General features: G+C 39.7%; 1 protein-coding gene across 4 annotated transcripts in view; it reads right to left on the reverse strand.

The window, feature by feature from the left end:
• bms1 (BMS1 ribosome biogenesis factor) overlaps positions 1-18,586 on the reverse strand; it is a 29,289-nt gene extending 10,703 nt beyond the window's left edge. For 2 of the 4 annotated variants that reach the window (XM_078279271.1, XM_078279270.1), the window contains exons 1-15: positions 18,496-18,586; positions 15,667-15,847; positions 14,540-14,730; positions 14,177-14,256; positions 13,701-13,889; positions 13,416-13,558; positions 10,578-10,699; positions 9,784-9,977; positions 9,031-9,173; positions 7,269-7,846; positions 5,558-5,659; positions 4,000-4,151; positions 3,777-3,858; positions 3,404-3,483; positions 3,001-3,054 (exon numbers count right to left, since the gene is read on the reverse strand). In XM_078279271.1, the coding sequence (XP_078135397.1) occupies positions 3,001-3,054; positions 3,404-3,483; positions 3,777-3,858; positions 4,000-4,151; positions 5,558-5,659; positions 7,269-7,846; positions 9,031-9,173; positions 9,784-9,977; positions 10,578-10,699; positions 13,416-13,558; positions 13,701-13,889; positions 14,177-14,256; positions 14,540-14,730; positions 15,667-15,839 (2,283 nt within the window). In that variant the 5' untranslated portion in view covers positions 15,840-15,847; positions 18,496-18,586. The remainder of the gene's footprint in view (positions 1-3,000; positions 3,055-3,403; positions 3,484-3,776; positions 3,859-3,999; positions 4,152-5,557; positions 5,660-7,268; positions 7,847-9,030; positions 9,174-9,783; positions 9,978-10,577; positions 10,700-13,415; positions 13,559-13,700; positions 13,890-14,176; positions 14,257-14,539; positions 14,731-15,666; positions 15,848-18,495) is intronic. The other 2 variants (XM_078279273.1, XM_078279272.1) reach the window with 1 other exon arrangement.
• Between the last annotated feature and the right edge of the window lie 3,126 nt (positions 18,587-21,712).

Here is a 21,712-nt window from a genome sequence, read left to right on the forward strand (position 1 = left end):
TTTTTTTATTATCTTCTAATAATTAACAAGTACAGTAAATATCAGACTTTTTCTTTATACTTGAGTACAGTACATATCAGATACTTTAAGACTTTTACTCAAGAAATATTGTAAAAGGTGACTAACTTCTAACAAGTCATTTTCTGGTAAGATACTTGTACTTTTACTCAAGTATTGCTTTCAAGTACTTTATACAAGACTGCGACTGAGGAAACTAAAAGGTATTAATGAGTTGACAGAAGCTGCAAACCATTTCTATATATTTTAACAGAAAATTTAAATCAGCTGTGTCAGTAAGTTGTGACTACTTAAATAAGGTATGTTTCAGATACTGTCATAGTACCAGGTACCTTGTCATATGTACAAGCTTGCACAACACATCACAAAAATCCATTTGGGACCCCCCATGCATTAGTGTTTCACATAAGATCATTCAGAGTATAGAGAACAGCTGGGAACACTCTTCTCTTTAGTTTGTCCATCCAAACACACAGTGCAGTCTATAAGGTATTTGGACAGTTTGGAATACAATGGATTTGCGCTGGACGGAGAAGGCTAGTCACGTCATTCAAAAAATGACGCTCCTTTTGTCAGTCATCATCTTAGAACCAGCCCCATGTTAAATAAAAGGTTGTGATTGGTCAAATCTGTTTGAATGGCAGGGGGGGGCAGCTATATCTGCCAGAGCAAATGAAACATGAGCTGCCTGGTTTCCAGGCTAATTATGCGTTCCATTTACCTCAGAACTCAGAAGCCGGAGCTGGGAATGAAGTCACACCGAGCAGACTGCGTTCCATTTACAAGTCGCGTTTTCATTATTTTTATTAGCTCTATCCAGGTTATCCATCGTTAGCAATGCCAATTTACAACAACGCATTACGCTGTTTTTTTGTGCATACAAACAGCGTAACAACTAGGGGTGGGGGGGAAACTGATACAGCATAGTATCACAATATTTTTTGTGGCAATACTGTATCGATATACAGACGTCAAGTATAGATCTTTTATTATACAGTGGGGAGAACAAGTATTTGATACACTGCCGATTTTGCAGGTTTTCCTACTTACAAAGCATGTAGAAGTCTGTAATGTTTATCATAGATACTCTTCAACTGTGAGTGACGGAATCTAAAACAAAAATCCAGAAAATCACATTGTATGATTTTTAAATAATTAATTTGCATTTTATTGCATGACATAAGTATTTGTTAGTTTTTCCTTAAGAAGCCCTCCTGTTCTCCACTCATTACCTGTATTAACTACACCTGTTTGAACTCTTTACCTGTATAAAAGACACCTGTCCACACACTCAAACAGACTCCAACCTCTCCACAATGGCCAAGACCAGAGAGCTGTGTAAGGACATCAGGGATACAATAGTAAACCTGCACAAGGCTGGGATGGGCTACAGGACAATAGGCAAGCAGCTTGGTGAGAAGGCAACAACTGTTGGCGCAATTATTAGAAAATGGAAGAAGTTCAAGATGACGGTCAGTCTCCCTCAGTCTGGGGCTCCATGCAAGATCTCACCTCGTGGGCCATCAATGATCATGAGGAAGGTGAGGGATCAGCCCAGAACTACAAGGCAGGACCTGGTCAATGACTTGAAGAGAGCTGGGACCACAGTCTCAAAGAAAACCATTAGTAACACACTACGCCGTCATGGATTAAAATCCTGCAGCGCACGCAAGGTCCCCCTGCTCAAGCCAGCGCATGTCCAGGCCCGTCTGAAGTTTGCCAATGACCATCTGGATGATCCAGAGGAGGACTGGGAGAAGGTCATGTGGTCTGATGAGACAAAAATAGAGCTTTTTGGTCTAAACTCCACTCGCCGTGTTTGGAGGAAGAAGAAGGATGAGTACAACCCCAAGAACACCATCCCAACCGTGAAGCATGGAGGTGGAAACATCATTCTTTGGGGATACTTTTCTGCAAAGGGGACAGGACGACTGCACCGTATTGAGGGGAGGATGGATGGGGCCATGTATTGCGAGATCTTGGCCAACAACCTCCTTCCCTCAGTAAGAGCATTGAAGATGGGTCGTGGCTGACCCGAAACACACAGCCAGGGCAACTAAGGAGTGGCTCCGTAAGAAGCAACTCAAGGTCCTGGAGTGGCCTAGCCAGTCTCCAGACCTGAACCCAATAGAAAATCTTTGGAGGGAGCTGAAAGTCCGTATTGCAAACAAAGGTTTCTGTACCAAATATTATGTTCTGCTTTTCTGATGTATCAAATACTTATGTCATGCAATAAAATCCAATTTAATTACTTAAAATTCATATAATGTGATTTTTGTTTTAGATTCCATCACTCACAGTTGAAGAGTACCTATGATACAAATTATAGAGTTCTACATGCTTTGTAAGTAGGAAAACCTGCAAAATCAGCAGTGTATCAAATACTTGTTCTCCCCACTGTATATGTGTTGGTCAGTTTGTCTGCTTGACAATCCCATTTTGCAGCAACACATTTGAAGTGAGATGAACAAACAGAGACATGTATCTTTTTAGATAAAACACATGTTGACAAAGTTTCCTTTTGGGGAAATAATTTGAGAAAAAATTAAAGACATAAGTATCGGGAAGATATTGTATCGTGAGGCCTCTGGTGATTCCCACCCCTAGTGACAACATGTCCTCCATGATGGACAGGACTGTGTGTACGACTAATTTAGTGAGACACAAGTAAGACAGGCGTGCTCATAACTGTATGTTACTACAGCTTTCACAACTGTTGATGCATGGAGCAGCCATGTTGGATTGGATTGGATTGGATTGGATAGCCCGAGTTCTGAGCTCGGAAATCCGAGGTCAGGGGGCGTGTTTCCCACTTTTACCTCGGAAAATACAACATCTGACTACAAATGGAACACACTATAATCCACATCTGCAGAAACCTAGAAATCACAGCCCTTTCATACACAGCACCCAAGGTAATGTTAACCACAGTAAAGCGATCATTCTCCTGTAACAAGTCTGAGAAGCTCGTCCTTTACTTACAGCATGCAAGTTCACACTTTGTCCACATTTTTGTCTTGTAGTAGTATGGCAGTACTGAAAAACATATTCTATATACATTAGTAGAAAGTTCACTATAGCCATGCACCCATGGCAACTGCAGTTCAGTTAACACATACAAACAAAATGAAGTTAAAATTAATGTATTGAATGGGCAGAGAGGAAATGACAGAGAGGAGTTTTGTGCCATGATTAATATGAAGTGGGAGAGATGTTATTTTACATGACCACTGGAACATTGGATATCAGCATTGGAGTGGATGTTGTGTTTTAATACGCAAACTATATCATAACCACATAGGAATATTGCATTATGTTTCAATGATCAGTCAGTCAGTGGAAAATTATCTTGATTTTTTAACTATTCCACATAAATAAGACGTACCTCCGCCTGATCCTGCTCCCCAGTTTGGCCCTTGTGGACTTTTCCTGTTTCCAAATCCTCAAAGTCACCATACAGCTCCTCTAGACACAGCAAAACAACAACAACACACTGCATGTTAGAGTCTTTTATGCTATCACACTGTCGTGGTTCCACATGAAAGGACTCCGTTATACTGGTATCTTTCTTAATTGAAGGTCTAAATCCAAATTGCTTAAACCTGTCAAGTAACCCCATCACACATGTCTGGTACTGAGGGTTCCACACTGTTTAAATTATAAGTGTTTATAATTGTATTTAACCATAAGTCCACACTTTTAGATCTGTGTGTTTAGCGGAATGGATTGGTTCTTTTCTTTTCTCGTTTCTTTCTTACCATCCTCTTTCAGCAGTGTGGCAGCATCTTGGTCCTCCTCCCACTTCCCTGTAACAAAGCAGTCCCTGATGGAGTTTAGCATCTGGAAGAAAAAAAACATGGCAACCTTTAAGTACTTAGGTTTTCATTTCAACATCGTTTTGTATTTGTTTTCATAGCAACAGCACGTTAGGAACTCAATACTCTAACTGTCCCAGTAACACCGGTGTAGCAACCACTGTACCTCCTCCAAGTCCCAGTTGTGGGAGGCGTCGGGGTCGAAACGGGAGCTGTCGACGCCATTTGCTTGGGACTTTTTGCTGTTCTGAGGGCGGCTGACTCGAAACAGCCCCCCCAGCTCCTGCTCCTCATCGTCAGAATCATCTGCCTCTACAACTGAACACAAAACATATGATAATTATGACATTTTCTAGAGACACTGAAAATCAGAGGTATATAAAGCTAGCACAAAAAGTAAGGAAATTTGTGTTTGGTAGAATATTTCTCTATGGTAACAATGCTTTTTATAAGGAACATGCATTTGTGGGATGAGCAGCAGCCCTGAGTATGTGGGTTGTGCCCATGAAAAATTTGCCAAATCTTCTCTGCCAATGCCAAACAGCTTATTCTTCCATTGACTCATTTGATGTTTGGTGGATTGGATGATTGAAGAAACTAGACATATTGGCAATTGAACAATTTATCATGCTGGTCACCAGCCTGGTCACACACTGCTGTGGGATGGCATCCCATTCTTCAACCAGCAGTCCTGACCTCAACCCCATTCAACACTTGTGGGATCAGCTTGGACGTGCTGTTCGTGCCAGAGTGACCAACACAACCACATTGGCTGACTTGCGACAAATGCTGGTTGAAGAATGGGATGCCATCCCACAGCAGTGTGTGACCAGACTGGTGACCAACATGAGGAGGAGGTGCCAGGCTGTTGTGGCTGTGTATGGTTCTTCCACACGCTACTGAGGCTCCTGTTTATGAAATGAATAAATTGTTCAATTGCCAATATGTCTTGTTTCTTCAAACTTCAATCGTCCAATCCACCAAACGAGTCAATGGCAGAGAAGAGTTGGCAAATTTTTCATGGGCGCAACCCATATACTCAGCGCTGCTCCTCATCCCACAAATGCATGTTCCTTACAAATGGGCCACCATTTGAAGGGAACTAAACAGGCTTTCCAATGGTATAAGATTCATAGCCAAAAAGCATTGTTACCACAGAGAAATAATCTACCAAACACAAATGTCCTTACTTTTGGTGCTAAGTTTATATGTATATTATCCTGTGGTTTAGAAATATATATTTACAGCACTTACTGACATTATTTACCAACTACCAAAATGTGTAACTTGTATTGTAGGTGTTTTTGCTTGTGTTGGTCACGAACGACAGACAGTGAGAGACAGCTAGTCATACTAGCAACAAACAGACAGTAAATACCTATATTTTGGAAAAATATGAATTATTTAGAACATAGTGATCACTTAGGTGTACTGTGTAGAAATGGATGATACCAAGATATGAAATGATCTGGGCATTTTACAGTGTAAAAATAAACCTGTCTGTGCTCTCTGTGGTTAAATGATGTTACTGTTTCTCAATGACCTAAGTATATATTATCTGCTGACATACAGTATGTGCCAATATTAATAAGAGCTAGGACGGTAAATTGCCCGGGCTGATAGAAGATAGAAACTTATCACAGATATAATGGCATATTCTTAAAAATACAGAATTCAATAGAAATATATATGCATGTGGACATGCAACCAGAGCCTTGGGTTACCTGAACCATAAACCAGTTTTCTCAGATTGGGGGCAGCTTTTTGTTGCCGTAGGAACGCTTCTGATGCTTTCTGCTGCAGACCCTCCTTCCATCTCAGACCCCCTGTGGACGGAAACAGGAGAATGAACTCAAGCGCAGAATGATGAGAACAACTGAACCTCAAGATGCTACTTCAATATCATCAGCAAAGTTTCCCCCTTCTACCTTCAGACTCGACTGAAGGCTTTACATTCCTTGTCCCACGACTATACGTGAATCTTGAAAGAACTCCGACCAGCTTTCTGTATTGTCTGAGCTGACACGTGGAGCGAAATAAACCACACGCTGAAGTACACCAAGAAATTACAGTAACAAGATTCGAGATTCAATACTTTATTGCCATACAACTCGGTGATCACCGTTGAAGATGATTTCAAAAATTGATTTGATTTTCAAAAATCAAAATAGCTGATCGCTAAATGCGCTATTAAATCGACTGTGCAATATTATAATATATAAATGCTGGAATAATGTTAATTATCACAGATTGTTTACAGAAATGTCCTATTTTCAATGGATTTTTCATTTATTTTTGTATTACTTTATTAACATTATCATAGAAGGTGCAATATGTAGATGCTGCTATTGAACTGAGGCCTATTAGAACTGTCAGTTTACAGGAAAGTACAGATAGTTTTTTATTGGAATTGCTTTTTATTATTATTATTATTATTATTATTAATATAGGCCTTTGTGATAAATGTTCTGTGTTTGACTGTTCAATGTTCCATGCTTATTATTATATAAAAGAAAAACACTTACTGCTGACAATTCATATCTATGTTTTCATCACTGCATAAGAATATAGAGCAGTTTATGATGGTGTCTCATGTTATAATGTTCCATGATATGTTTTATCTGTTACACAGTGAATATTTAACTTTAACTAAACTTAAAAAAATAAATAATAGTCGCCAATCGAATCATAACCGCAATATCTGGCAGCAAAATTTGTGTAGTAAGAGTGTAAAAAGAGAGCTGAACAACAGAGCTGAACTGAAGAAACATTGTCACCATAAGAAACATCAGCTGTCCTGGAGCTGTCCTTCCAGCAGATGTAGTTTGCCAAGTAGTGCTCCATAGGGGCGCCCTGGTAGCTCACCTGTTTGAGCATGCACCCCATATACTGAAGCTCAGTCCTTACATGCAGCGAACCTGGTTCGAGTCTGACCCGCGGCCCTTTGCTGCATGTCTCTCTACCCCTTTTCCTGTCTTCAGCGATTCTATCAAATAATGGCCAAAAAGCCCCAAAAAGAATAAAAAATAAATAAAAAATAAGTAGTGCTCCATAAACTTTATACCTAAATTTAAACAAACATGGGCGAGAAGTCCTTAAAGTGATCACTGGTATTGGATCATGAAAAGTAGGATTAGCGCAACCTCTTGTAAAAACGAACACTTGGAAACAAAGGAACACATCCCGCACTCTGCTCTTGCTATAGCATCAACGTTTCGGTCCCTCCGGATCTTGACTCTTGATGAAGGTGCAGGGGAACCGAAAAGTTTTTTTGGAAATAAAAAGGTGATGCTTTAGCAAGAGCAGAGTGCAGGATGTGTTCCTTCGTTTCTAAGTTGATGTTATCTTCCAACGCACCTGCACAGAAGAATTTTTGGATGTGCGAGTGGTTTCACTAAAATGAGTAAAGTAAATGAAACTAAAAACAGTATTTACCCTGCTCCTCCTCCTCCTCACTCTCACTCGCTGTCTGTTTCTTCATTGTAGCGCCAGCTGCATCATCCTCCTCCATCGATTCATCTTCAGACTCTTCTTTATCATCTTCCTCCTCTTCATCATCATCACCACTCTCTTCCTCGTCCTCTTCAGAACAGTGTCCAGAGTCTCCTGCTCTCACGTTCTCCCCCTCTTCTTCACTCTCCTCCTCGCTCATCTCCAAATCGTCTTCACTGTCAGCAAACGCCGGCACCTCAGCGCTCTCTTCGCCCCTTTTCTTCCCCCCCTCTACTTTCTGCTTCTTCGCTGGCGGAGCGTCTGTTACAGTCTTTTCTGTCTCGTCAGATTCGGCTCTTGCGTCTTTGAGAAATGTGGACAGGTTATCCTCGTCCTCATCCTCTTCCTGCTCCTCCTGGTCACCGTCTTCACTGTCAATGTCGCCATCCTTATCATCATCCTCCTCATCATCATCACTGGAGCCGCTGACATCCTCCTCCTCTTTATCAGTGAAGACCACCTTCCTCCTCTTCCTCTGGGCGTTGGGGTCCCAGACACACTCTTCCCGAGGACCCTCCTCTCTAACACACACATACACACACAAAACAATAAAAGTTAATATTTTCTGTCAAAAACAAGGCTGCAATAAATTGAGTGCAGTCGCAGAACATTCCAGATGTTAAGTACTATTCTTTTGCCAATGGTGTGTTCCAACAAATCACATCTGAATGTGAAAATTGACAAAATCGTAATCATCTTCAATCGTTTTAACCTGCTAACTGTGGTTGTGTATATAGCTTCTTGCGATAGAGACAATAATTGAACAATTTAATAGTTCCTACCATGCTGAATCCACAATTAACTTTTGGAATCCAAGATTTTTTTAAACTTACATTGTCTCAAAATGGAATGAAAGAGACAATATTGAATCAATAGTGGATTTTGATGGTTAATTTGCAATAATTGAGAGTTTTAAAAGTCTTGCAATGACATATTGATGGATGTGTTAAACATAAACACGTAACAATAAGCTACACACGGCAGTAAGCATGATGGTCCGCGTACAGTAAATGAGTAATGAGTCTGCGTTATCTTATTTGACAGAAATCTATGTATTTTCCTGTTCTGACAATTTGATAAATAAAGTATATTATGCTTGAGTAAATAAAACCCCAATTAACAAAACTGGTTAAAAAAATAATATGAATATTTAAATAAATCACAGAGAGTCCGGTACAGCTGGACGATAAAACTGAGATTAGCTCTCATATTCAAGTTTATGTTCTGCTTGTTCAACGTTTGGTAAATTGCTCTTCAACACAGTTGGAGAGGATTTGAATTGCTATTTTTATTTTCAATTCTTATCATCTTGGTGCTGGTGATTTTCCTTTGGGGCTGGCTAAAACCTCTTTGGGGGCCGCCAAAAATGCCTCTATGCAGAAAAAACCCTGTAATACCAGCCATGTATCGATGAGGCCCTAATGTCTATTCCTTATGTGCAAAGTGAGCATATTTTGTGTCTCCAATGTCCCTGACATCTGTCAGAGAGAAGTGAAGAGAGAGAGGGCGCCTGGGCAGCTCACCTGGTAGAGCAGGCGCCCATATACGCCGCAGGTTCGACTCTGACCTGCGGCCCTTTGCTGCATGTCATTCCTCTCTCTCTTCCCTTTCATGTCTTCAGCTGTCTATACAAATAAAGGCCTAAAATGCCCCAAAAAATATCTTAAAAAAAAGGTTAGGGCTAAAAATGTGTGATGCGTCTCACCCGCTCTGCTCGCCGACATCTGTGGAATCCAGGGTGGCCGAACCGCTGAACAGAGACACCTTACTAGCAGCCATCTTGGCATCCAGGGTGGCATGCGTGTCAATGAGAGACTGGACCAGCTCTGTGGTGGGCCGCACCTCCTCCTGTACCGGGGAAATACAATACACTTGTAAATAGGGCTGCACCATACGAGGAAAATGTGATTGTTGATAACAATATTAATGCCATAAATAAACAGAATTGGACTCATTGCACCGTGGGTCGCAGAGAAACGTATTTTCAATTGCTCTGTATGTCTGGCACATATTGCAGAACTGACAATAAAGTTGACTTGACTTCTGCTGCTTTCAGTATTCTGCTAAAATACAACAAACTGCTTGTTGAATTGAAAAACAAATAAAAGGAAAACAATTCCAACATTCTTCTATTGAACAAATGTAACATTGTACTGAATATAAAGGGCACCACTTCAATTAAGAACGACGGGTACATTTTAAAGTGCAGTTTTTGGCTGATATTTCTTTCAACTAACACAAAAAATCTCTCAATGTCATTGGCAATATGTTGCAGCCTTCTGCGATGTGTGTAATGTACTAGTTGATATTGCGAAGACGATAAAAAAAACTGATATATTTTATATACTGCGTGTTTTAAATGCTCAAATTTGAAGCCAACCTGAAAGAAGAAGAAGTCCTTTTAAAAACTCAGATCATTCAGATGCAGAACACACACTCCCATGCCAAGCACACACACCTGCTGTTGATTGACGTGGCTTGCCGGAAGGTCAATATACACCGCATCTTTGTCGTACACGACCCCCCCGACGCCAGCCATGGGTGCATAGAGCAGACGTTCCTTCTCATTCAGCGCTCGCTTCTTCTGAGCCTCTGGCAGGGCGCACGGGTCTGGCAGGAAGTTCACGTCCGCCACCTGAAAGTCTCCCACACCTGCAGAGACCAACAGAGATGATTCAATACTATTTTTCCCTTTCCGATACAGATTCCGATACTTAAACTTGCATATTGGCCGATACCGAGTACCAATCAGATACCTGTGCGTTTATATAATATATATATATATATATATATATATATATATATATATATATATATATAAATAATAATAATATATTTTTTAACAGCTGTATCCTACTATCCCTGTATGAATGTGATTGCTATAATTGATGTATGAGCTGGCTCAGGATAACCCTTTGTAAAACATACAGAGAATGAATGCCATACGACTTCCATAACAGAAAAATAACATAAATAAACTACTTTAAAAGTTAAAAAAATGTCGGACTACATAACATGGTATCAGATAGGTGCGTAGACTGGCGTACTCGCTGATACCAAAACGTAAGGCCGTATCGGAGGTATTTTGAATACTGGTATCGTGAACAACTCTAGAGAGCAACCGCCCACAACATGTTATTTTTACCGTTTCCAGGACAATTTCTCTAGTGCTATTTGGGAGCATTTCTGCTTTAGACAGCATGACGTGCAGTACAAAAGGTCTGTGTAGGTTATAGCAGTTTGCTAATGTACCTGGGATATGGACCTGGCCTTTGTTTTTCAAATGTGTCCCTCGCAGGTAGCCGTAGAGTGACACTGTCCGGTCACACTTGGGGTCTGTCCTCACTCGCTCAGGGTCAGTTAAGTCCTCCATGCTGTTTGAATGCAGAAAGAAGAATTGAGAAAACAATGATCGAGTGAGTACAAAGTAAAAGCATGAAAGCTGTACATGAACTGCTCAAATCGTGGCTTAGTATAGACAAAAATGTGAAAATGATATGTAAAAAAAAAACATGCTGCAACTGCATCAGGAGTTAGTTGATCACTGTTCTCTTTCACTTTACATCTTGACATCATCACCACTAGGGGATTTCAAACTCATTTTGAGGAAGAAAACACCTTTGGAATCTTGTTCTTATTTTAATTACTTAAGTGTTTTAAGTCTACTTGGCACTTTGGTTTACATATTGTACTGTGTAGTAAATATTGTGTATACTATTGTAATCTGTTTGTCTGTAACTGATGCTGTGTATTGTGTCAAACTAGGGCTGCAACAACGAATCGATAAAATTTGATTATTAAAAAAAGTTGGCAACGAATTTCATTATCGATTCGTTGTATCAATATACCATCTCAGTCACTGAGATAAAAAAAATTAATTGAGTTGAGCGCAGAGCGGAGCAGCGCGAAAGAAAAGAAAAAAGAGCAGAGGGGGGTAGAGGAAATATGCAGCCCAGCCCCGTAGTCGCGTCCCCAGCGGCCGCCTCCCAGCATATGAGGCGTCCTTTTCGGCCGTCTCCCAGCGTGTGAGGCGTCCTTTCCCTGTAGGGTATTTCGTGCTGGCCACCACGAGAAAAACGTCCCCGTGAACACGTATCAATAGATTAAAAATAACGTGACATTTACACGAACTACCGTGAGACCGGGTTGAAATACGGAGAGAGACCGGAGAGACCCGTAACGCTGTTCTGAAACACACGGCGGAGGCAGAGACATCAGTTCGACCTAAGTCATCCAAGGTGTGGGAGCATTTCACACTAAATAAATCGAAAACGTGTTAATTGCAAGATAAGCACAAGCGACATGGCGCGGCACGGGCGCACCACGGTGATGATTCAGCACCTAAAACGTAAACATGTTGGAGTCCTTGATGAGGAGGACGGGAGTTCAACAGCAGGGTAAAGTCACTGCAGAATCCTACTTTTGTTCCGTTGGAAGTGAGGAACGTAACGTCCCTCCAGTAGCTCTTCTGGTGCTGCTGTTTACTCCTTATCCAGCTTGACTAGCATGACAAGCTAGCGTTAGCTCGTTAATAACAGTAGTAAAGCAGGACTAAAGGCACGTTTTTATTCACTCGCCTTTTTTGGCCCATTACTTTTTCAATCTATTGTCATGTATATATTCTGTGCTTTGTCCCATATCAGTTATTGTTGACAAATATATTTGTGTGTTGTACTTTTTAATTTCATTTTAAAGTTCTTTTATAGTACTTGGTCATCTTAAGCTGTGTTTAAATGTGGTGTACAAATGAACTTAACTTGCACTTACTACAATGATGGTAATAGTTTAATGAATAAGCTTCAAGTGAACGTGTGTGTGTGTGTGTGTGTGTGTGTGTGTTGTCTGTATCTGCTCTTTGGGTTACTTACCTTTACACAACTATTAACTAAAACAACAAGTATGTATGTAAGTATGTATTGAGTTGAAGTAAATTAATGCTTTTGTTTTTTTATCCGATTCATCGAAAAAATAATCGACAGATTAATCGATTATTAAAATAATCGTTAGTTGCAGCCCTATGTCAAACCCTGTGTCTCAATGACATTACCTGTAGAAATGAAAAATCATCCCATCTACAGTTCACAGAGCAAATACTGTAAATCGGCAAACAAATGGGGCAAACTACTGTAGAGCAGGCATGGGCCGGTTACCGGTTTGAAGGTATACCGTGTTTAAAAAAGTCACGGTTTCAAAACCAATAACATTTTCCGTGATACTGTTCCGGCAGTATTAGTCTTCAAGGACAGAAAGTGCAGTTTAGAAATCCCTCTCCCTGCCAGTGTGCAGTGTGTTTCAAAATAAAATACATTGTGTTCAATGGGGGGGAAAGTAGTTGTTTTTTTTACCCAGACATTTCAAAATAATACATTTTAAAGCTGTAACTGCATTTTCTTTGCTGAAGGTTATCATACCGTCAGAACCTTATACCTAATCCAACATACTCAAAGCTTCATACCCACTCGCTCTCATATCTATAACACAGTACCACGACTCCCAACACTTCATACTATAATCACAAAAACACTCATCATACGCACACTTACACACACGGACGCACCTATTCATGCACACACACGCACCTCCCCCACCCCCGTTGTAAACTGTCCCCTGTAGCGTTTAGTCACATACTGTCTTTATACGTTTTATGTTCTTTGTGTTCACAAGCTGTGTTTATGTATGTCAAATAGTCTTTGTATACTGTATGGTACATGTCTCTTACACTCATTTGGGTTATGTAAGTAAGGGGTGGTGATGGCGCAGTGGATATGACACATGCCTTTGGTGTCGGAGACCTGGGTTCGATTCCCACTGTGAAATGCCAACCAATGTGTCCCTGAGCAAGACACTTAAGCCATAGTCCAGAGGTGTGCGACCTCTGATATATATATATATAGCAATTGTAAGTCACTTTCGATAAAAGTGTCAGCTAAATGACATGTAAGGTTTGTGGGTTTTTATAATTATTTGTATAACACCTATGGCAAAACTTAATAAAAAAGAAAAGAAAAAAGAATCTCATAGCGGCCCATGCCTACTGTAGAGGATCATTTGGATGACGCGAGTCAGCAGTATGCCGTCGGGTTCACTCACCGGTCAACCAGCACATAAGGGTGGGAGGTCTGCCACACCAGAGGACGAAACTTCATGACTGAGATGAAGCGGCCGAGGTTCTTCACTTCTTGAATCTGATATTCACCGTACACCATACCCGACAGGTAGAACAGCTTGGCCCCCTGGCAGGTTCAAACACAACATCTTTAAATTGCGCACGACATGCTGTCACAGTACAAACCAGCTAGGGTTTCAAAGAACACGACTCTGTACAGAGCCAAGGGGACGTGCTCAGCGGTCAAGATGTGATGATGTGGTGTCTACCTGATAGACCTCGGTCCAGAAGCGGTGTTTGAGGTTTTTCTTGGTCTTCCTCAGGGTCTTGTTGTTCTTGAATGAATCCAGGTGAGTCAGCACACCCATGATGCGAGGGAAGCCGTGCACCTGACAGATGTTGAGGAACTCAAAAGTCTCCATCTCAAAGCCAAAGCTGGCATCAATCAGCATCAAAACCTGGAAGGAAAAAAAACGGTTGGTTGGTGGTTACTAATACTTCATTCAGCCCTCTAGAGTCTATTCAAATCAAGTTATTAAGTTGATTTATAACAACGTGCCACGCTGGTACATTAGTCTGTCATTCTTTTGGATACTAAAAAAGAAAATTTGTACAGATGACTAAATCACAAGTACACAAATTGTGAAACATGTTTAATTATGTAAGAATGCTTCGCATCTCATTGATATCAACTGTTTCATACATTTATTAAATGTACTATTTTAATGTAAATTGAAAAACTCACCAGGTCGGCTACTTTTGCGAGGTCGATCATTGTATTAATGTCATTGTTACACTCCATGAAAGTGAGGCGACGCTTCTTTCCTACAGGAAGTATACAACGAGAAGTCACTTACCAGACACAGAAAAATGATGAAAAACATTATGGTTTAATGCCTCACGGAGCACAGGTGGCCATAAAACATCAGGCCAAGTAATAAATAAAAACACAATGCTTCTGAATTCATGAATTTAAAGCTAATGAACTGTGGAAAACTGTGAAATCTATAGGGGACACTTTGTGCTAAAATATCTTAACAGCGGAGCTTGGTGGAAGTGGCCCATATCTGACCCGTGTACTTCAGAAGAAATCAGTGGCCAAACTTACCAGAGACGATGGTTACAGGTCCACATATGTCCCCGAGCTTCTGACGGGTGAAGTTTTTGATCAGGCAGCGGATCAGGGTGCTTTTTCCCACCTTGGGGGGCCCGACTACTACAATCACAATTGGAGGGGGTTCCAGGGGAGTCCGGTCCACATGGGGGATGTGATGTTTTTTGGTCTTTATGTCCTGGGACCTAAAAGAATATACACAAAGATAGGACTGCTTTGAATCTGAAACCCCAAAAATATATTGTAAATACATTGATTTTGCTATACTACAGGCAAAAAGGACTACAGCTCTCAGAGGCACCTACAACTGGTGCTTGGATCAGGAATATGGCACAACATATGTCCATGGAGAGACTGACATATACACTGAGAGGCAAATTAGGGGTGTATGAGAAAATCTGGAGGCCATTTGATCGGTTTGTGAAAGAAGAAGCCATAGGGGAGCTGCTACTGTCATATAATGTGCTTTTTGTGTTTTGATTATTGTAGTACGGCAGAGGTCGAGAGAGAAATGTTGTGGTGGTTTGGGAGTTAAAGATTGTAAAATAAAAAAGGTAGGGCTGATTGATTATTTGGGGGGGAGGTTGAAATCATCAATTATTTTGTTCAATATTGAAATTATTTAACACGATTACTCAATGACTTTTGGAAAGATGTTGCATTTATTAAACAGTGAAAAAGTGAAAACACCTTGAACTGTGAAATTACCCGTCGTACTTTTCCTGTTGGAACTTTTTTTTCAGAACGCAAGACAAAAAAAGAGTTTACTCACAAAACGTAATGTGCAAAATAATTTTCTTCTCGATGACATGGTTTTTGTGATGGTCAGGAGCCAAAATCTAAATTGCGATCAAAATTCAATTAATTGCACAGCCCTACACGAAGAGTAGTTTGTTTCATTTCTCACATTTTTACAAGTCGACTACACTGGAATTTACTTAATTAATGGTTATTCTTTCTTAAGATTAATTAACTAATGGAATGCTGTCAAATCAGTGTCGCTTATTGGAAGTGAGCATAGAGGACTATAGGACTGACATTACATCTTGGATGCTACAGGGGATTAAAGACTCCATCTGTCTGACAGAGGTGTAGCTGACATAAGAGCCATCGGGACTGACCTGTGGAAAGTCTTGGCCATGCGTACAGCCGACTGAACTGAGAAGGCCTTGGGATTGCGTTTCCGTCCATCCTCTTCCGTGGAGCCTTCCTGCTTCTTGAGCTTCTTCCTCTCTGCCTTGGGTCCGCTGTGCTTCTGCTGATGTCGCTTCTGTTCCTTAACTTTCCCGTCCATCCTGTCCACTAAAGCAAAAACGATTTCATTTAAGTTTATCTTCATTTTTATTCTGTAGAGCAGGGGTCTTCGACGTGTTTTTAAGCCAAGGACCCCTTAACCCTGGTGTTGTTGTGGGGACCAGTTTTCCAAAAGAAAATTTGACAATTTCAACCAAACGGCCCAAAAAATAACATGGATACATGGATGTACGTTGTATGGAAGCCATGCAACATTCTTCGCAGGTAAAATTAATGATTACTTCCATTACATTTTGGGTGTTTTATTCAATATTATAGCATTTGAAAAATAAATGGTTTCAATCCAGTATCCTGACTAAACTTTGACAAAACCCAGTCTGTGATCTACGTAACATTCTCGAATCTTAACTATCAGTCATAATAATTCATAATTTCTGCTTTTTTTTTTTAAACTCAAACATTAGGACTGATGTCATATAAATTAGGGTTTATTGACCATGAATGAAGAATACAGCATCAAAGGCATGGAAAAGAGCGCCGGGGGAAGTGCCCCCAAAATTTTTACCTGGAAGGAGAACAAGTTCATAGTCTACAGGAAGACAACACAAGGGTTAACTGAAAGAGAGACGGAGCAGAGACCCCACTTCATATTATATATAAAGCTGCATATTAAACTGGGCCTACAATATTGTTGGCGTTATTTCATGGATCCAGGATACTACGCATCCTGATAAAGTTCCCTTGGCCTTTGGAATTAAAATAGCCCCACATCATCACATACCCTTCACCATACCCCCACATCATCACATAACCCTTCACCATACCCCCACATCATCACATACCCTTCACCATACCTAGAGATTGGCATGGGGTACTTTCCATAAGATCATCTCTCAATGCAAATCAAACCAGCTATTAGACTAACTGAAATAAAACCATGCCAATCTCTAGGTATGGTGAAGGGTATGTGATGATGTGGGGGTATGGTGAAGGGGATGTGATGATGTGGGGGTATGGTGAAGGGGATGTGATGATGGGGGGGTATGGTGAAGGCTATGTGATGATGTGGAGGTATGGTGAAGGCTATGTGATGATGTGGGGGGTTACTTTAATTCCAAAGGCCAAGGGAACTTTATCAGGATCATAGTATCCTGGATCCATGAAATAACTGGCCTTTCAAAATAAAAGTCTGCCTGCCTCTATGGGAATTTGACATAGGGGTGTACTGACTTATGCCCCCTGTATTTTAAGGAAGAACATTTATTTATTTACGATACATTATTCATTCACAAAAGAAAATTGGTGGCCTTAAAGGTTGGATTTTTCCTCATTTCTTTAATTAAGGCATTAAGATCAATTTCCAAAAGATGATTTTTTATTCCTCTTTTTAGTCAACTTTAGCATGGGTGTATTCACTTATGCTGAGCACTGTATGTTGGACACATGATAAGACATTTTAGTAATTTGGAGGCCCCCCTACAGTAACTGAGGACCACCTAGGGGTCCCAGACGCCCTGTTGAAGATCTCTGCTGTAGAGACACGAACGGAGAGCACTAGTTCACCTATGAACAAAGGGTGGGTGACATGGATATAATCGCCTATCACAAAGCAGTCTTTATATTGGCAACGTCAAACACGTATGCAGAATGACAAAAACAAGGCCGTCTGGAAATTCAGCAGGAAATGTAATCTGACTGAGTGCTGATTCCAAACACAGGGTTTACCCTACCATTATAAAGGCAGCAGCAAAGCCGTTCTGGGCAGCACCTAATAGAGCTGCACGATGTGAGGAAAAACAACCTATTTCAACATTATTTTATTGAACAAATTGAACAGAATAGAAAATGCACCAATAAAAAAGAATGGCAGTTACATTTTAAAGTAGTTGGTCCCCCAGTGGAATTCTTTAGCAAGTTGTGTCTTTATACTTTTTGCATACTATCTTCTCTAGCTTTTCCAACGTTTTAGACACAGATATGGTAATAACAGTGGTCCAAACTGATGTGAAATTGCATATTCTTTGATTGGAACTTGGGAGAACCCCTAAACCCCTGGCTAGGGGAAAACACTGCAAACATCATATTCAAAAGTTAAATCTGGGACTTTTCACATCTGGTTGTCCTCTGCAGTAAAGAGAGGTCACTGAAATGATGGAGGTGTTTGGAGAACCCCTATTTATTTGAAGATGGATTTGCAAAATGTAGGAAATGCAGCACCTATAAATGTGATAGGGATATACTGTGTATCAAAAAGGTTTAAATCTCAATATAGTACCTCAGGTTCATTGTTGACAGTTTCATCAGGGTAGGACACTGTTCGTTTTCCACATTTATGATTAAAAATAAAAATCAACTAGGCTAAAGTTACATACCAACAGTTGTTTTGTGTCTCTCTTCACTATACTAGCTAAGCTTAACAAAAAAATGAAACCGCCATGTTTCAGGACTATGCAGTTCAGCTAGATTGTTATTATGTAGGAACACATTAGTTTGTCTTTGTTTCAGTGTGTATATTAACCACAGACTGTAGAAAAGTACGTGACGAGTGAGAAACCCATCAGCGATGCGAGCTAGCGTTACAGACTGTGTATAACGTTAACAACGGGTCAGTTTACCTGCCTGTACAAACATAAGCTAGCTACACACATCTGTTACATGTTTAGGGGGTACACAACTGTAATTATTAGTCACAATACCTGAAGATAAACCTGTTGTAGTCTGGTTCCAGTCGAAGTCGATTTTCTTCACTTCTCACATGTGTATTTTGAACTCCGACCCGGAAGTGTACGGAAGAGTCACTTTGCTGTAAAACGAGTGGAAACAAAATCCTATAAGGTTCCGCACAGTGTGGAACACGCGACAAAGCCTGTGCAATGGCGCCTTCTGCAGGCTTGCTTGAGAAGAGTAATGTTTGCATTGAAGGGAGAGAAAACTATTTTACAAGAACCAGCAGAGGACAGCAATGTTATGGTTGTTATTGAATGAAAGTGAAAGAAAGTGAAGAGACGATGCCATATTAATAAACATACAACCAGTGGCAGAATGTAACTAAGTGCATTTACTCAAGGACTGTACTTAAGTACACATTTGAGGTACTTGTACTTTACTTTAGCCTTTTCTTTTCACGCCACTTTCTACTTCTACTCCGCTACATTTCAGAAAGAAATATTGGACTTTTTACTCCACTACATTCATCTGACTTTAGCTACAAGTAACTTTACAAATTAAGATTTCCCACCAGCTGAATTAATTAGAACATTAATCACTTAGTTGATTGACACAACAGTTTGGATCGCTTCCAGTTTATAAAATGGGAGGATTTTTCTACATTGAGTACTTTTACTTTTAATACTTTAAGTACATTTTCCTGATGATACTAACATACTTTTAAGTAACATTTTCAATGCAGGACTTTTACTTGTAACAGAGTATTTTTGTAGTGTGGTATTAGTAGCCTACTTTGACTTAAGAAGAGGATCTGAATACTTCTTCCACCACTGCATACAACTGATATGGCTGACGTTGGGCTACTTTGGTAAAAAAAACACTCTAAACCAAACAGAACTAACAGGAAAATAGATTTTCTCTTTGGTCTTAGACAAAAAGATGAGAAAATTTAAAAAAAATGTGAGCAAAGGTGAGACGATGAGAGGAAAGAATCTATATGAAGAACAATAGAAAATGTAAAAGAGGAGAATTCTGAGTGGTCTAAAATAAAAAGAGACAAGAAAAATGAAAATAAATGGATAAAACACAGAGGCATTGGGAAGATCTGTAGTGAAATCACCTTGTGTGAATGTTTTTTGGCCATTTTTAGGCCTTTATTGACAGGACAGCTGAAGATATGAAGGGGTAGAGAGGGGGGGAAGACATGCAGCAAAGGGCTGCAGGTAAGAGTCGAACCCCAGCCTGCTGCATCAAGGAGTAAACCTCTATATATGTTGGCAGGCGCCTGCTCTACCAACTGAGCTATCCGGGCGCCCACCTTGTGTGAATGTTTGATGTTTAATGCTCAGCTGGTTGGCAGGCCTTCACAGGGACTGTGGGTCAGAGCAAAAGGTAAAACATATCAAGCCACAAAGCTTCACAACCACAAATCCAGTGTTTCTCTCACTTTTAAGTTCCTCTTTATACTTTGGCCTTCAAATTCTTGCTACATTTCTGATATACTGAGCACTGGTAAAGTGGTAATGTTCCTGGGAAGTAGACAGCAGTGGCAGCACTCTGAGCCAAACCTCAGAGTTATAATTAGCATGAAGTCATGGGAGCTCCTGAGTAAACTCAGTGTCCTTTTGTTGGGCAACAAAGAATCACTTTGCTGCAGTGGATCCAAATTATTTTAAATTAAAACAATATAGTAAACATTTATTTCTCACACTAACAGCACACAACTTCATTTTTCAGTGTTACCAGAGCTGCAGTAAATCATTCATACCACTTGACGGTGCCAGCAGACAAATTACATTTCTGAGCAGCTATATGGACGGTATTCAGCGCAACTAAAAAATCATGATAGAGATGTGATAATGCAAAGGACATAGCCACAAATAATAATTATAGTGCCAGTGAAGATAATACTGGGGGGAAAAATGTTGTGCAATGTTTGATGGAAACAGGCCCTGACCTGAATCCATGTCCTTTATCTCCAATCTTACCATAATAATTACAATCACTGTCATCTGCATCATCCCTGTCTTCTTTATAGTCTATATATAGCATATTGGCATCGTGTTAGAAAGAGTCCAATAAACCCTGAGCTGCCCTCCTGTGTTTTAAAGAATTTGAACTTCCTCTCTTTAACCTAATATAATAACACGCAAAAAGCGTTGTCTTTTAGATGATCATTTTCACCTTCCTCCTAATAATGTTAGTACAGTTATCATCATCTGGTTTGCTACATATGGCATTTATCATGACACATAACCAAAGCCATACTATTGACAGATGATTGATTCATTTCTAATTCTAACTTTAGACAAAAAAATGACACAGCCACCACAAAATATGTCATTAATTCATCACAGATTATTATCAATCGAGTGACATGACTGGCAAAATCAAAACGGGAACTCTAACTCGAAAAGGCTACATATATTGTTGAAAATGTACATATGCTGACAGCTAAAACATTTTATAGAGTTAGGTCTTTTGAGCTTTTGGATTATATTTGTGTTTATCAGATATAACTAGGGATTGTGTACTTGAGTGGCAATTTTGATTTAATTGGATTAGATTTGATTAACTTTATTTTAGTGAAAATTTGTCTTTGGCGTAGTGTGTCTTGATAGGAGTTGAAAAGTCATTTGAAGTGCAAGCACTAAAAGATGTTAAAATGGCAACTGAGGTGTATGATAAGAGCTGGAGATGTCAGTTGAAGTGAATATCTGGATGGAGTTAATGTCAGCTCATGTTCAAAAACTGGGGTCAGATGTCAGTGTGATTTCAAGTATGTCCTAAACGGAGCCAAACGTTATGTAAAGAGTTAAAATGTGTCAGTTCTCTCAATATATTGACTTAGTATCTCGATATTTTAACTTAATATTTCAAAATATTGACTTAGTTTCTCAATATATTGACTTGGTATCTCAATATTTTGACTTAATATTTCAAAATATTGACTTAGTTTCTCAATATATTGACTTGGTATCTCAATATTTTGACTTAATATTTCAAAATATTGACTTAGTTTCTCAATATATTGACTTGGTATCTCAATATTTTGACTTATTATTTCAAAATATTGACTTAGTTTCTCAATATATTGACTTGGTATCTCAGTATATTGACTAAATATCTCAAAATATTGACTTAGTTTCTCAATATATTGACTTGGTATCTCAGTATATTGACTAAATATCTCAAAATATTGACTTAGTTTCTCAATATATTGACTTAGTAACTCAGAATATTGAC

Source organism: Sander vitreus, chromosome 21 (assembly GCF_031162955.1).
Source record: "Sander vitreus isolate 19-12246 chromosome 21, sanVit1, whole genome shotgun sequence".
NCBI classification, from domain to species: domain Eukaryota; kingdom Metazoa; phylum Chordata; class Actinopteri; order Perciformes; family Percidae; genus Sander; species Sander vitreus.